Genomic DNA, 15,444 nt, shown 5'->3' with positions numbered 1-15,444 from the left:
AACTCCCAACAATCTTCCTGCCTCAGCCTCCCATGGTTTTTTCGTTTTTCTTTTTTTTTTTTGTTTTTTCTCCGGTACCGGGAACCGAACTCACGACCTTGTGCTTGCCAGGCAGGCGCTTTTGCTGCTGAGCTAAACCCCCAGCCCCTTCGTTTTTCTTATGCTGGAGCTTGAACCCAGGGCCTTGTGCACACTGAGCGTGCAGTCACAAAGTCCCACCCCCACAGCCCTGTTTTACTTATTTTTTGTGGTACCAGGGATTGACTCCGAGGCCTTATGCTTGCTTGGCGAGGATGCTAGCACTGAGCTACATCTCCAGCCCTTTTAAAATTTTATGCTGTGACAGGGTCTCTCCAAGCTGCTCATGCCTTGACCTTGTCAGCCTCTCACCTCTGGGATTACGCTGGGTGGAGCATGTGTGAGCCACGAGCCCAGCAGTTCTTTTTTATTAGTTTGGTTTTCTAAGACAAGGTCAGGTTGGGTAGTTCAGGCTGGCCTCGAACTCAGGATGTAGTCCAGGTTGGACTCAAACTCAGCAATCCTGAGTGTGGGGATTACAGGTGTGCACCACCAAGCCTGGCACCTTTTTATTTTCTTAATTTGAAGACAGAGTCTTGCTTAGTCACTAAATTGCTTGGGCTGGGCTTGAACTTGTAATCCTCCTGCTCAGCATCCGGGTGGCTGTAGTGTTGGTTTAACACTGAACACTTCGTGTGATTTATCGAATGAAATGTAGGCAGGAAGTCTGAGAAGAGCGACTGCCTGCTCTTGCTGACCTCTGGTGCTTTCCGGCTGAACTCGGGCTGGCGCAGGTGGAGCAGCCCTCCTCTGCAAACCCAGACTGTTTCAAAGCCTCAAACTTCTGTGCACCAATGTAATGGCCCCAGTAGAAGTTCACCTGACCCTAACACAGGTGGCAGGAAAGGCGCAGGCACACTAGAAATGCGTGTGAGGTTACTTCGCGGCTGTGCGTCGGGTGCATGAGACCCAAAGGCCTGGACTGGGCCCCACTCCAAGCCTCTGGTTCCGAGCGCGCAAGTGAGCCGAGCCCTGGACCAGTCCCGAGCACTCAGGAAAGGGCCGTTCACTGCTCTAGCAGAAGCGCGGAGAAGCCGCACGGCTGCAGAGAACTCAGCTGCACGCGGCTCCTGCTGGGGAGAGGGAGTCACTCCCGACGATACCCGGTCAGGAGTGCGGCAGAGCCCGCACACGGGGTCTGGGCCTGTCACGCCCGACCCCAGGGCCCCAAGTCGGATTTAGGAAGGGGGTTGGAGAGTGACTGCAGAAACCAACAGCTCCACTGGCCCTGTTACGTCTCGGGTGTCCCCGGGCCTCAGAGAGGACAGATGGCTGACGTCAGCTCCGAGCCTGGCGAGCTCTGCTCACTCGAGGCGGCCCTCGCGCCCTCTCCCCCAGCTGCTGTTCCCCCGGGGCACAGGGGCAGGGCGGTTCTGTGATTGGTGACCTGTGAGCAGAAGCCCGAGGCCACCACAGGAAGCAGCCACCTGCTGGTCTGGACTGGAGGGCGCCGGCGGCGCCTCGGGGACATGGGGGGTTGGGGCGGGGGCGGGGCAGTGAGGACCGCGGTCTTTGCCCTGGACTGCAGTCGCTGGGGGATCTGAGCCGGGGCTCACGCTGGGCCCCAGCCCTAGGCCCAGGACTGGCGTTTTGAGCAGAAGAGTGACAGGCGCTGGGTGGCCTGAAGGGCCCTCTGCCTGCACGGAGAACGACGACCTGGGGCGAAGGAGATCAGTTAAGGGGCGCCGCAGCCTCTGAGATGAGGGATGGGCGGCAGAGAGGCCGAGAGGAGCAAGCCAACCCCGGCCACCCTTTCCGAGCTGACACGGGGACGCTGAGGCGTGTCAGTTCACGTCAGGTGTGCAGGGCCGACAGGACCACGTCGAGGTGTGGGCGAGCTGCTGGGGGCCGGAGCGCTCTTCACTGAGGTGAGCGGGAACCCAGGCTGTCCTGGACACGTGACGAGGGACATCCGAGGTGCTGCTGGCCACCCGAGCTGAGATCTGGGAAGCAGGCTGGGCACAGCAGGCCCCCTGGAGAACGCGGGGCACCGGGTCCGTGGTGCACGGAACCCACACACACAACCCGGCCCCAGTCAGCTCTAGATGTGACAGATGCGCTCTGTCCTGGTCAGGGGACGGCGCTAAGCAAGCAGCCTGTGCGTGCTCAGTACAGTGCCGTTTTCCTTTAAGCACTGCCCCTTCTCTCTGGCGGCACAGGGGACGGCCGCGCCCCAGCCCTTTTCTCCTTTATTTTGTGGCAGGGTCTTGAGTTGCCCAAAAGGGACTCAAACTTGCAGTCCTTGGCCTTGGCCTCCCTAGTGCTGGGCTGCAGGCCTGTGCCACCAAGCGCAGCTGTTTTGTCCCTGTGAGACAGGGTCCTGCTATGTAGTTTGGAACTCGTGATCCTCCTGCTTCAGCCTCCCTGGGGCTGGGATTGCAGCAACACCACTTGATGAGCTGCTGCACCTGGCTCCAAGCATTTTCCGTGGACCTGCCTGACCTGCAGCTGTGGGGCCCAGGTCTGCACATGAGTAGGGGTTCAGGACAGGTCTGGCTGGCTCTCGGGGTGAGAGAGCAGCGCCTGAAGGCACTGAGGTCATGAGGCTAGGAGGCCCCTCGGAGGGAGCCCAGGAGAGGAGGTGCCTCTGGCAGTGGGAGTCTGGGAGCCAGCGTGCTGGCAGGAAAGCCCAGAGCCGTGCCAAGTGCCCTGGGATCCCGGGACTGGCGCAGGGAGGCTGTGAGGCAGGTGGACTGCCAGGGCGAGGGTGCCTCTGATGGCTGAGAGAAGCCTTCGCCAGGGCGCTGGAGGGCAACGCTGCATGGCAGAGCCATCTGCAGAGGGGAAGCTGAGGCTTCGGGTGCTCCCGGTGGTGCTGTGGGGGCGAGCAGGAGCTGCCCGGCCTCCAGGGGGTCACCCAGTGCCAGCGGAGAGGCGGCCGGACCAAGGCCTCCCCAGCTCACTTCGGACTTCGGCACTCTCTGACCTCTGCTTAGGCAGTGGAGACAGAAGCACAGGGCCCTCTAGGACCTGACCTGCACACCAGGCGAGCGCACCACGCCTGGGGAGCCTGGCCGGAGCAGCCGGGTCTGACTTACTTGACCTTGAGAGAGACGCCCTGCGGGACTCCGATGCTGACGGCCGCACCCAGGACGCTGTGCCTGGAGATCTTCCTCTCCGCGCCGTACTCCACCACTGTCCCGAAGAAGCCCGCCCTGTGGAGCAGAGGTCAGTCTGTGCAGAGTCCCGCCGGCCACCGCCCCGGAGCCTGAGCCCACTGCGCCTGCAACCCACCAGCCCGCAGGGCGACTTACTTAAGGGAGCCTTTCACGCGCGTCTGATCGTCGTCCTGGAACTTGTGCTGATAGCTGATCAGCGCGAAGGAGTGGGGGATCCCCAGCTGCAGAGACAGGGGGACAGGACCAGGGCCCTGTAGCTCCCCACGGCTCTGGGAGCCCACTGGGCACAGCCCTGGAGCCTGGCGGTTGGGCCAGGCACGTGAACAGCTCCTTGTAGCCAGCAGCGGCGGCTCAGGCCGGGTTCTGAGGGCCCCAGTGACACCAGCGCTGCGCGGACGTGTGCACTTGCGCGAGCTCGCGTGCGAGGTGTTTTGTGCACCAGCTCCCCCGTGACGGAGGTATTCACGAGGCGTGGCAAATGTGTAGTGAAAAAAGGCAGAAAGGGGAGCCTCGGTTAAAAACAAAAACCACACTGGGGTGCCACATAAAACCGTCTTCTAGCTTCTCAAGCAGCAGGGACTTGGACACGGGGGCGCCCATGCAGCGAGGTGGTGGGGCCGCCGCTCTGGGTGCCTCTGCCCCGCCAGCTCCTGGCAGTGCTGCACCAGCTGCCCCCTTCTGCCCTGGGACTCCACCTGCCGACCAGACCCCCACTCCGTGGGCCTCCTGAACAGATGTAAAGACGCCATTCTGCTTCTAGGTGAACCGAACATGGACTCGTGGGTCTGAGAAGCAGCCGTTCAGCCCCCTTCACCCCCGAGCGTGCAGAGCTGGCCCACGGCCCGGGGCTCAGGCCGGCGCAGGGCAACCAGGACGGGGGTGCTCCGGGCCCCTCCGCTCACCTGCAGGGCCACCGTGAAGTGGCTGGTCTTGGTGTCGCGCACGATGCTGGTGTTCATGGCTGACTGGATGCCCCACCGCCACTGCAGGTAGCCCACCGTGTTCTTGTCCAGGTTCCGGGCCAGGACCGTGGTCAGGCCGGGCCGGATTCCACGGGAGGAAAACTGCAGGGCACAGTTTGTCGTCACGAAGCTGGGGGGACACAGAAAGGGTCTGAAGACATCTGCTTCCAGCTGTTCTGTGAGTGCCCTCTGCCGGGGTGAACACCCTGCTCAGGACCATGCCCATGAGCCCCCGGGCCAGCTCCCAGCCAGGACAGGAGGCTGTGGAACACTGCGGCAGTGGGGCGAACCCTACCCTGTCCCACCCTGGCAGGACGCTGTGCTCCTAAGCTGACAGTGTGATCCTGCTTTGAGTCCCAGGCACTGGGCGAGGCTCTCAAACAGTGCAGCCCAGGAGCCCCAGAGCTTGGCCGAAAACTGGCACTGCCCCGCTGACCCAAAGCCACTGCCGGCTGGCTGTCAGCTAAGCCAAGGATCCAGATTTCTCCTGGACGGGGTTGGCATGTGAAAAGCCTACATTATGCAGTGTGAGACCCACTTGCCTCCAGAAGCCCCAGGGCAATTAAATCAGAACTTCCAGCTGGGGTGCCGGCTTCGGGATATTGTGAAAAGCTGCCCACAGGATCCTGACTTAAGGCCATGGCTTGCGCTAAGGAGCCCAGCAAAAGGATCCAAGGTGCGCTTCCGAGGGCCTGCAGCGCCATCTTCTGGCTGCAAGGGGTATTTCACTTCCCCACCAGGGACGCGGCCCTTCACTGAACGTTGACAGCACTGACCACATCAGCTTGTTCTGCTGCTGCTTCTCTTCTTTTCCCCCTTCAATACTGAGGATTGAACCCAGGGCTTCTCTACTGAGTTACATCTGCAGCCACTTTAAAATTATGTTTTAAACTTTGAGGCAGGGTCTCGCTAAGTCCCCCAGGCTGGGGTTGAACCAGATTATAGGCATGTGTCACCACCTCGCATGCCTTTTCTCTTTTCTAACCTCTGGAGGTAAAGCTTTGCCATTCAAACAATTAGTGTGGTGATTCCTTTTTCCCCTTTTCTTTGTTCTTTTTTTTGTCTTTTTGGGACAGGTTTTGCTCTGCAGTGCAGGCTGGCTTTGAACTGTGTAGCCCAGGCTGGCCTCGAACTCATGGAGATTCTCTTGCCTCAGCCTCCTGAGTGCTGGGATTACAGGCATGTGCCACCATGCTCAGCTTGTTCTCTTTCTTTGAGACAGTGCCTAGCTAAGTACAGGCTGGCCTGGAACTCAGTGGTCCTCCTGCCTCCGCCTCTAGGGTGCTGGAATCACAGGCATGTGCCATTACACCAGGTAGGTAGTGACTCGTGTCAGTCGTCTCACCCCTCTACTCCCTGCTAGTAGCTTCTCCCTCACCACAGCCCCACCCGCACTGTGACCGGGCTCACACTCTAACCTCGCTGGGCTGCAGGGGCGAGCACGGAAGACACGGAGTCTCACTATGCCACCGAGGCAGGCTTGGAACTCGGGACCCTGTCTCAGGCTCCAGAGTAGCTGGGACGACAGGTGCCAGCACTGTACCCAGCTTCACACAAGCGACCTTTAACTGCAGCCTGGACTTGCAAACAACCTGACCTTCGGGCGAGGGAAACCTGCATAGTGGCCATAACTAGTCTGGTCACTGTCCCTTAATGAGCTGGCAGCTCTGTTTATAACCCGCCACCGTTTATGAATCTAGATTCTGACGCCTGATAGCCTCTGGGCACTGAACAAAACTCCACTTCCAGACCTGTAAGTGCTGATGACCAGCCAGCCCTGGACCACTGGTGACCATGCATGGGACTCGTGGCCTGATGCCCTCCTCAGGGCCGCAGCTCCTCACCCGGGTGCTGATGTGAGACTCCTGGGCCCCGCCTGGCCTGGAGGGCGATCTCAGCTCTCGCAGTACCCGGCTGCACCCCACGCAGAAGAGGCCAGGACCACACTGACGTGAACACACCAGCCCCTGACCCTGCTCAGACCTGTGAGCCAGGCTCCTGGCAGACAGGGCCACGGGTGCCCTGGGGACCATGCCAGCACTGTCCAAGCCACGCCTCTGCCAGTCCGCAGAAGCTCCCGGGGCCTCCTGCCCATTACCTGTCCCCTCACTGCGCTTGTGTCCTCCCACCTCCCGGCTGCAGGCCCCGGAACAGCGTGGACACAGCCCCCAGGAGGGCATCAGCTTTCACTTTGCCACGGGCTGTGCCCGCAATGCCCGCAGCTGTCTGCCCAGCAGAGGAAAGCAGGGCAACGCCGTGTTTCGGGGAGTGATGGATGGGAAGTGGCGGGGGGGACACCCCAAGCACTACGTCCCCTTGAAGGCCCCTCCTCCATCATCCGTGGTCCTCAGGAACATGAGAGTTCTCAGCACGGGGGCGAAGGCTGGCCAGGCCAGAGCAGGGCCCCTTCCCACCCCGCTCCTCCGGTGCACATCCAGGCTGGGCCGGGCCCGCGCCCACGGAGTGCAGTAACCTCAGGACGCTGTGCCCAAGCGACCGCGGGCACGACACAGGCTCTTGTCTCCTGTCTACCGGCCTGGCCAGGAGGAACAGCTCTTGTGTTTACCATCTGGGGGTGAGATTACGGAACAGCTTGAGACCAAACAATGGGCCCTGGAGGTCGCCAGCTCCAAATTCCAACTGTTTGAGAGGCAGAGAGAGAGAAAGAGGAAGCATTAATGGTTTCTGTTCTTTCTGGTACTGGGGTTTGAACCCAGGGCTTTCCCACTAAGTTGTATCCCCAGCCTATACGAATCACAAATATATACGCATACAAAAGTCTATGTAACACACCTATAGAAGATGTGCATGTATTTGGCAAGTTACTTGCTGTACTGCTGAGAAGCCTGCTGTTTTGCTTTAGTAACACAGTCCCACTAGGTGCCACAGGCTGGGCTCGAGTGACAGGCGCGTGCCACCGCGCCCGGGATTAACAGTCGTTAACCTCGGGGCTCTGACCCAGCTGTGGTCGGAATCCCTTCGGCTACCCCTGCCAGGGCTGTACGTGGAGGCAGACTTTGAACCTCTTGGTGCCTTGGCCTGGGGCTGCACAGAGGCGCCCCCCCGCAGCACACCAGCCCACCGGGACCTCCGCTCCCCAGCCTGGGCCAAGCAACGATGGGCTCTTCGCGCCTCTCCTGGCCGCCACCTGCAGGCCCCACGCTGCCCATGTCCTGCACTGTGCCCCATGTTCTGCCCGAAGGTCCCACGGGCGACAGCGATGGGGCCTATCAGCAGCTCTACACGCGGGCCCTGGCACTGCAGTCCTTTGGCCGCCTCATGGAGCAGCTTAGGTGACTTCCTTTTTTTGTGGGGGGTGACATTCAAGGCAGCCTGTCAGTATTCATTACACGCAGCTCCCTGTGCTCGGCAGGCAGAGCTGGCGGCCCCGTGCCTACTGAGCTGGGCACACCTTCACCTTTCTTTTTCGTATTGGGGATTGAACCAGGGCCTTAACAGTGAGGTATATCCCAAGCTCTTCTGAAAATTACTTATTTTGAGTCAGAGTGTAAGATGCCCAGGCCAGGCTCAAACTTGCAGTCCTACTGCCTCAGACTCCGGAATTACATGCCGGGGTTACAGGCCTGCGTCACCACGCCTGGCTTGGCATCCTAACTGGGAACTACTGGGCATATGGGCACGACTTTCTCTTGGACAAGAGACGCATTTCCTCTGGGGCCAGTCAGCGTCCGAAGCCTGCCACCTGGCACCGACTGCTTCCACGGTGATGCTGTGAGGGTCCGAGGGGGACGACCCCACAGAGCCCACCCGCCTCACCTCGCCCCAGCCCTTCGCAGAGGTCACTCGGCGGAGCGCGAAGTTGATGGAGCCCCCTCCATTGCCGTTCTGGGTGGAGAGGCTTCCCGAGAGGATGGCCGTGTCCGTGGCTGTCAAGGGGGCCTAGGAGGAGACGTTTCTGGTGAGAAATGGACGAGACCAGAAGTGCCGCCTGGAGACGCGCAGCGTGCCGGCCGTGCGCAGAGGACAGAGACACGGGGACTCGACGTCCCAGCTGCCCGGCCCCGCACAGCTGGTTATCGGAACTGCGGGTGTGACCTGCCATGGCAGTGCCACATCTTATAGGAGCTTTAGGGGAACCTGTCGCACACCCACAGGGAGACGGGGACTAAGTGTACCCAAGGCAGGAAGAGCACAGCCCCTCCGCTGTGTGCCTCCCGCCCTGGGATTCCAGGCCTCGCCAGCCCTTGTTCAACCCAGGGCCTGGCAGGGACTGAGGACTTCCAGGGCTGGATGACCAGACTCGGGCAGCTCTGAGAGAGGACGAGGACACTGCTGCAGGCTGACAGGCTTAGTGAGGGAACGAGGCAGGGGTTGCTGAAGCCAGAAGGCCTGACCTTGCCACCTGAAGCAGCGGGTGGAAAGGTGACATTTCAGGGACAACAGGGCTCAGCATGCAGGCCTGCCGTGGCCAGCGCTGCCTCCCGGATGACCCATGGTGGTCGTCCTTCCTCCTTCCAACACCGGGACCTCGGCCTCCACTCCGCCCGGCCATGAACTCCTCCCAGAGGGCGAGGGCTGGGCCCTGGGGCAGTGCCTGGAGCACGAGCTCTATCTCTCTTAAGTGGCTAATTGGATCCTTTCATAAATGAAGACGAGAACAGGAGCAGACTCATCCCAGCCCCGCGGGCTGCTGCGCCTCCTTAAGGTAGGCCCCCACGCACTCGGGGAGGGGCCTGTGTGCTTTACCTCGATGGACTGGGATATGTGCATTTTATTAATTTCAATCTGCGGAAAGCCACTTCCAGATACGTCCTCATACTCCTCGTCGTAGCGATCAAAAAGGTCAGTGGCGTCTACTCCGACGCTGATGGTTCCCTGGGGCAGAAAAACAAGCAGTCAGCAGGCAGGGGTGGTGGCTGTGGAGTGGAAGGCAATGCTGCGTTCTTGCAGCAAGAGGGGCCTCCGTCGAGCCGGGCATCTGACTTCGTGGTCCCCAAGCTGAGGCCGTCAGGAAACCACAGGGCACCGATGTCACCGCGCAGGCCGAGCAGCTGCGCAGCCCGCACGTCTGCAGGGGACAACGAGCCAAGGACAGGGTCTGTGTAGGTGACACTGAAGCGATTTGGTCCTCAGAGACCAAACAGGACCGCTGGGTGCGCAAGGCCACCTACACGCTGGCTACGTGAATGACACATTTCTCTGCAAACAATGATGTCACAAAACCACCCTAAAGCTCTTTAAGCCCTCAAAGATGAAGCACTGGCAAAATAAGCTATGAAGAAATGGGAGACTTAAACATTACGCTGTCCCGGTATTGTGGTGCACGCCTGTAATCCCAGCACTATGGGATCGAAAGTTCAAGGCCAGCCTGGGCCACATACTAAACTTAAGGGTGGCCTGTGAGGTGGGGGAGCCCAGGCTAGAACATGAGGTAGAGGAAGATGCAGGTCCTCTGCTGCGGGACCGGCTGTGGAGGGGGAGACTTGAGCAGAGCCACCCTCCACATCCGCCCACCAGCTGCCAATCAGGAACACGAGGCGAAGCCCAGCGGGGCCCAATCCACCTGGACCACAGCTTCGACGTGCTGCTGCCAGGCACTGCGTTCTGGTGTGGTCCGTCCTGCAGCACCCCGTACGGAACCACAGGAGCGGGGCTAGAGACAGACAGCGCGGCTGAACTGCGGGGATTCCGCGAACCCGAGCCAGAAACGACGCTTCTGCGAGGGGAGCACTCCACGCCAGAGGCACACCCCCAGTCCTGTGTGTGCTGTTCCTGCTCAAATCATCAGTATCATTTTACTTTTTTTTTGTATCGGCAATCGAACTCACAGCTTTGCGCTTGCCAGGCAGGTGCTGGGCCGCTGAGTTAAATCCCTGGCATCAATATCATTTAAAAAATGTATCTAAATATGTGTTTTAAGAAATAAATTTTTTAAAGAAAATATTTAATTTTTGAAGTCAATCTTAATAAGCCACTCTATAAGTTGACAGCATAAAAGCAGTGTTCACTGATGCATCTTTTAAAAAGATGACACAGTTTTCATTATTTTACATCCCCCCGCAATATCTGAATTTGAAGAATGGCAAGGAATCCCTAGTAGAAGGCGATCCTGGGGACACTCAAAATGAATGCAGCATTGAGCAGCGACCAGGGCGGACCCGAGGCCCGCAGCGCCCCCTGGCGGCTCCGTAGGGTGTCGTCAGAGCGGTCGCCTGGTAGAAACTGCTTTCTTCCGGGGTATGCCACAGCTGGCAGCCTCCAGCTCCTCAATCCTGGCAGACTTCCTGCGGCTCTTTGGGGAAAGGCAATCTACCATGGGCCTTATTTTAGTCTCTTACTATGTGTCGAATTGTATCGGCTAAAGCTTCTACTGTTTCGGTTTTATTTCCTTTCCCAGTAAAAAATTGTAAGTGGTAAGTGCTTGTGTTAAGGCCACACTGACAATCACCCGACTCACCCGAGCATGCAGGAGCCTGTGGAAGTTTAAAACCGCCACCCAGCCCTTATTTTCCAACTGCTGTTTCTCCCCTAAACAAGGACACCGTAACTAAAAACTCCAACGAGCCAGGGACTGCAGATTTGCCAGGCCCTGGTGCCGACCGAGGCCTACCGGAGAAGACCAGGCGGCACTGCGGGGGTGAGCAGGAGCGCTAGGCCCAGGTGCCACTCGGCGAAATAAGCCGTCCCAGAGGTGACGGGCCAAGTCCTTCTGGGTGGACAAAGACATTTCTTTACGTCAGAGGGGCTTGCAACGCTGCCTCCTGCTCTCCCATCTCAGGGAAGTGACCTTTGGAAAATGGGCCAGTCACTGCACTAGGAGGGATGGGCTTCCTTTCCCTGCGCCAGAGAGGCGGGCTGCGGTAAGCCTTCCTTCACCCGCACTCCACGGCCGCAGGCTGGTACCGGATGGACTCTGAGTTTGGGAGCAGTGAAGGTGACTTTCAATTCTAACACAGAACCAAAAACATAAAGCAGGAGATAAGCAGAAATCTACTGCTGGATATGTCAAGGGGTCACACTTTCCCGGTAACTTCCCAGTCTCTGCAGGTTGATATCCAGTCCACTAAACAGTGATTAAGCCATGCTTCTCCCTCTAAGGAGCCTCCGCCGTCGGGTCCAAACTGCAGACCTTGTGAAGTACCCACCTTTCTGCTACCCGCATGTTTCACCACAGGCTTTGGAGCAAGGTCGTCACACCGCTGTGACAGGGAGAAGGGACATTTGGGGCGTGAGGGCTGCTACTGCTGGGACTGCTCGGCCCTGCTGCTCTTGGTGTTGGGGTTTGGAGGGCTGAGACCGGGTTCTGCCCACAGCAACAAGTGAGCGTGCTGTGCTCTAATAAAACTTTAATGAAGGATGCTGAAATCGGAGCCTCATATAATTTTCATGTGCCACAAAATACTCTTCTGCTTTTCTTACGGCGCTCCCAATGTAAAAGCCATTCTTAGCTCACAGGCAACAAGCTGCGGCCCACCGCAGAGCGCTTGTGTTCTTTCCACAAAGCGAGCACTACTGTGACACAGCTGACGGGCTGGCTGTAGGGACTGGTCTTGTTTTTTGCACATAGGGTCTTGCTATATCGTTCAGACTGGCCTTGAACTCACTATGTAGCCCACACTGGCCTTGAACTTGATCCTCCTGCCTCAGTCTCCTGAGTGCAGGGATAACAGGCTTGTAACACGTTGCCCAGCTGGGATGTCTTTTTTAACTGGAAAAAAAAAAAAAAACCCAAAAAACAAAAACTGGGGCTTGAACATGGCAGGTGAAAGCTCACCACGGAGTTACGCTCCCAGCTGTTCTCAGCTTTTGAGACAGGATCTTGTTAAATTGCCCAGGCCCGACTTGAATTTGGAAGCCTCCTGTGCCAGCCTCCTAAGCAGCGGTGACTGTGGGTGTGCACCACCACGCCTGGCTTAGCTGGGGCTGTGATGAGAAACGTGACGGACGACAAGGAAGGCTCCTATGCGGCTGTGAGAAACCGTAAGAGATCCCACGCGTCCTTCACCGAGTCCCCTACAGGCGTCACGCGGCTACACGCAAGGGGCTCACTCAGGCCTCCTGCTTGCCGTGTATGTGTGTGCGCGTGTGCGAGAGACTTCGACACAATCACATGCGAGGGCGCACGTGTCCCCACTCCAGTCGTGACAGAGGGCGGCCCCATCATGAGGACTCCAGCGTATTTTCAGGCCTGCGCCCTGGCCGGGCACCGTGACCGTCACGGTTCCGAGTCTCTTCACGAAGAGCCGTGGGCGCTGGGCTGGCGTGTGCCTCACGAGCGGCTACGGATGTGCAGGGCAGTCTTTTCTAACTTAACTGTCTGCAGGAGAGGCTTAGGTTTTGGTTAAATCACCAGCACTGAACACACGTCTGTCTCGGTGTCCTCCCAAAATGACACTGAAGGAACAACAAAGGCACAGGGAGAAAGGAACAGGAGGGGAGTCGGTGGCAGGTACGAGGTGTGGACAGGTTTAGTCGGCGAGAAATCTGCGTGTGACTTGGCCCCTGCAGCCTCCGCACCTGGGGCCAGGAGCCCCAGAAAGCCGCGAAGGGCAGGGCCGCTCCCAGGCCAAGCAGGGCGTGAGTGAGTGAGTGTGTGTGTGTGTGAGCGCGCGCATGCTGCCCAGTCCTACTACCTCTGATTTGGAGTCAACACGGAGCAAAGACGAAAAAGAAGAGGAAGAGGCCAAGAATGCGAACCCCAAAGAAAACCTCAGGAAATGCACATGCCGTCTCCGCAGGAAAGCAGGAGCTGCTGGGTTAACAGGACAGCTGTTTGGGAGGGGAGGGCTCCTGCCGAGCACACACGGCTGAGCAGTGGCAGGGAGGACCCGAAGCCCTTCAGGCACAAAGGCCCTGTCTGCGCCTTTCCCGAGGCAGAGAATAAGGAAACTCTTGGAAATTAAAATTGTTACGGCAGAAAAATTTTAGATCGGTACAGAGGTCTGAAAGTAACATAGAAAAAAAATGTACGTTTGACTGGGTTTGAGTAAGAGGATCTAGGAAGAGAGAGGAGGAGGCAAAACAGAAAAGGAGCAAGACTTTTCCGGACAAGAGCTGGAGTTTCGGGCGGAGTGTCCACTCCAGAGGAGCAAGCGCTCAGAACCGCAGCTGGGAGAGGACCAGGGTGAGGAGGGCAGGGCTTCCCGCTGAAGTTGCACACACAACCTTTAGATCTAAGACAGAAACCAGCTATTTCTTATACTGATATAAAGACACAACCTAGTACCAAATTAAAGATACTCTGCGGCTGGATGTGACGGTGCACACCTGTAATCCTAGCACTCTGGGAGGCTGAGGCAGGAGGACCACAAGTTTGAGCCCAACCTGGGCAACTTGGTGAGACCCATGCCACTCAGGCGGGGAGGGGCCATTCGAAATTTCAGTTTTTTGGTTTCAAATTTCAAAATATTTAATGGACAAATGAAGCTTTCATATATTTAAGGTGTAAGATGTGATATTACATGTGTTAATTGTCTTGTGGTGATCACAACCAAACTGATCACCACATTCATCACCACCTGGGCCAAATTATTATTATTAGCTTTTTGAGGCAGGGTCTCTTATGTCGCCTTGGCTGGCCTCCAACTTACAGTGATCCTATTGCCTCAGCCTCCTGAGTGCTGGGATTAGAGGCGTGTGCCACCACACCCAGCTTGATGTCAACCCCTTGAACCCCCTTTCTCTCTCTGACAGGGTCTCACTATGTTCCTGGTCTGTTCTTAAACTCCTAGGCTCAAGTGATCCTCCTGCCTCAGCCTCCCAAGTAGCTGGGATTACCACGAGCACCTGTGTGCTGCCTCTCCAGTCTGTGTTTCTCTGTGTGGCCACCAGGGGGGTGCATTTCTGTCAGCTGCGATTTCAAAGGTAACTTGAGGTGATGTGAACTAGGCCCAAGTTATCCCTGCCCAGCCAGGGAGGCTCCTAGACAATCACTTGCTCAGGGCAGACGCTCCTCCTCCCCGACAAACCCCAGCCGCAGCAGCCCATTTCTGCAGGTCCCCGAGCTCGGCGAACACACAGCACAGCCGCCCTGCTCCTGCACTCTCGTCCTGCAGCCGAGCTGGCTGGGCTGTGCAGCACCAGGACACTCCCATGCAGCAGACCGAGGCCAAACTTCCGGCTCAGTCAACGGCTGTGATCATCAGCCAGGGCGGCCAAAGTCTCTTTTACAAAGAAAGTTCTACAAAAATACTAGTGAGCAGCGCACTCACCTATCTTGATGAAAACGTTTTGGAACTTAAAACGTCTTTCTTATGGTTAAATGCCTACCCTGATTAAATTTTTTCTCTGACGAAGGGAAATTAATTATGCCAATGCTATCGCATGAGGCACACTAGCAAGGGCACCTTTCTAAAAGCCAGGGTGTGTGCCAACCTCCGTGACGTGGGAAGCGTGGGATGGGCCGCAAAAGGACACAAGGGTCTCCATGAGACTATTTTGTAACAGAGTCAAATAAGTATGTCCCAGCACTCGGGAGGCTGAGGCAGGAGGATCACCATGAGTTCAAGGCCAGCTTGAACTATAGAGCAAGATCCTGCCTCAAAAAAAAAAAGAAGAAGAAATATAGGCCTTTAAGGACAGTCAAGCCTCCTAGGACCCCGGGAGGCTGAGACAGGAGAACTGCAGTGAGTTCGAAGCCAGTGTGAACTACATGAGACTGTTTCAACAAACAGCGGAAAAGAACTGAACTAGCCAGTAGAAAGTACACACAGTACAGAATAACTGTCATCTTATACCTGTTCTGTGACCTCGGTCTCCAAGGCAGGAAATGGGGATGGAGTAGACAGAACAGGGACCTAAGGACGGAGGGTGGGTGGACAGTGAGGTCTAACCAGACACCAGTGCCACAGCAGGTCTCAGGACGAGCCCTGTGGCCTGTCAGCTCCTCATTCCCTCTCCACACGGCTCCCTGTAGAGCTAGAGACACCAGGACCCCAGCCCCCCGGGCTTGGAGTTTTCTAGCAGGAAACACAGACAGAGGACTTCACGTCCACAAAGCACAGTGAGGCAGGAGACAGCAGTGAGAGGCAGGGTCTCAGGACTGGTCTGCTGCAGCCCACCTCACACACTGGGAACTGGCTGGGCTGGAGAACACGCCTGACCAAGCACAGACCGCAAGTGGAATCTGAGTCCAGATCCAGGGCTCTTGACCCCAGGCCCAAGGCTCTCCCACACTGCCCACGCGGGTGCACGCCCTTCGTCATGTGACAGCCCCACACTACCCACGCAGGTGCACGCCCTTTATCACGTGACAGCCCCACACTGCCCCACGCGGGTGCACACCCTTCGTCACGTGACAGCCCCACACTGCCCACATGGGTGCA

General features: G+C 57.7%; 1 protein-coding gene across 1 annotated transcript in view; it reads right to left on the bottom strand.

Moving 5' to 3' along the window:
* Nucleotides 1-15,444, bottom strand: part of Dnajc11 (DnaJ (Hsp40) homolog, subfamily C, member 11) — a 52,095-nt gene that overhangs the window by 4,529 nt on the left and 32,122 nt on the right. Inside the window, exons 7-12 of the mRNA XM_013504143.1 lie at nt 8,867-8,995; nt 7,937-8,059; nt 6,726-6,799; nt 4,100-4,289; nt 3,333-3,418; nt 3,117-3,233 (exon numbers count right to left, since the gene is read on the bottom strand). Coding sequence (XP_013359597.1) covers nt 3,117-3,233; nt 3,333-3,418; nt 4,100-4,289; nt 6,726-6,799; nt 7,937-8,059; nt 8,867-8,995 — 719 coding nt within the window. The remainder of the gene's footprint in view (nt 1-3,116; nt 3,234-3,332; nt 3,419-4,099; nt 4,290-6,725; nt 6,800-7,936; nt 8,060-8,866; nt 8,996-15,444) is intronic.

Source organism: Chinchilla lanigera, unplaced genomic scaffold (assembly GCF_000276665.1).
Source record: "Chinchilla lanigera isolate Chin_1 unplaced genomic scaffold, ChiLan1.0 scaffold00085, whole genome shotgun sequence".
Taxonomy (NCBI): domain Eukaryota; kingdom Metazoa; phylum Chordata; class Mammalia; order Rodentia; family Chinchillidae; genus Chinchilla; species Chinchilla lanigera.
This window is presented reverse-complemented; position numbering and strand designations above follow the sequence as displayed.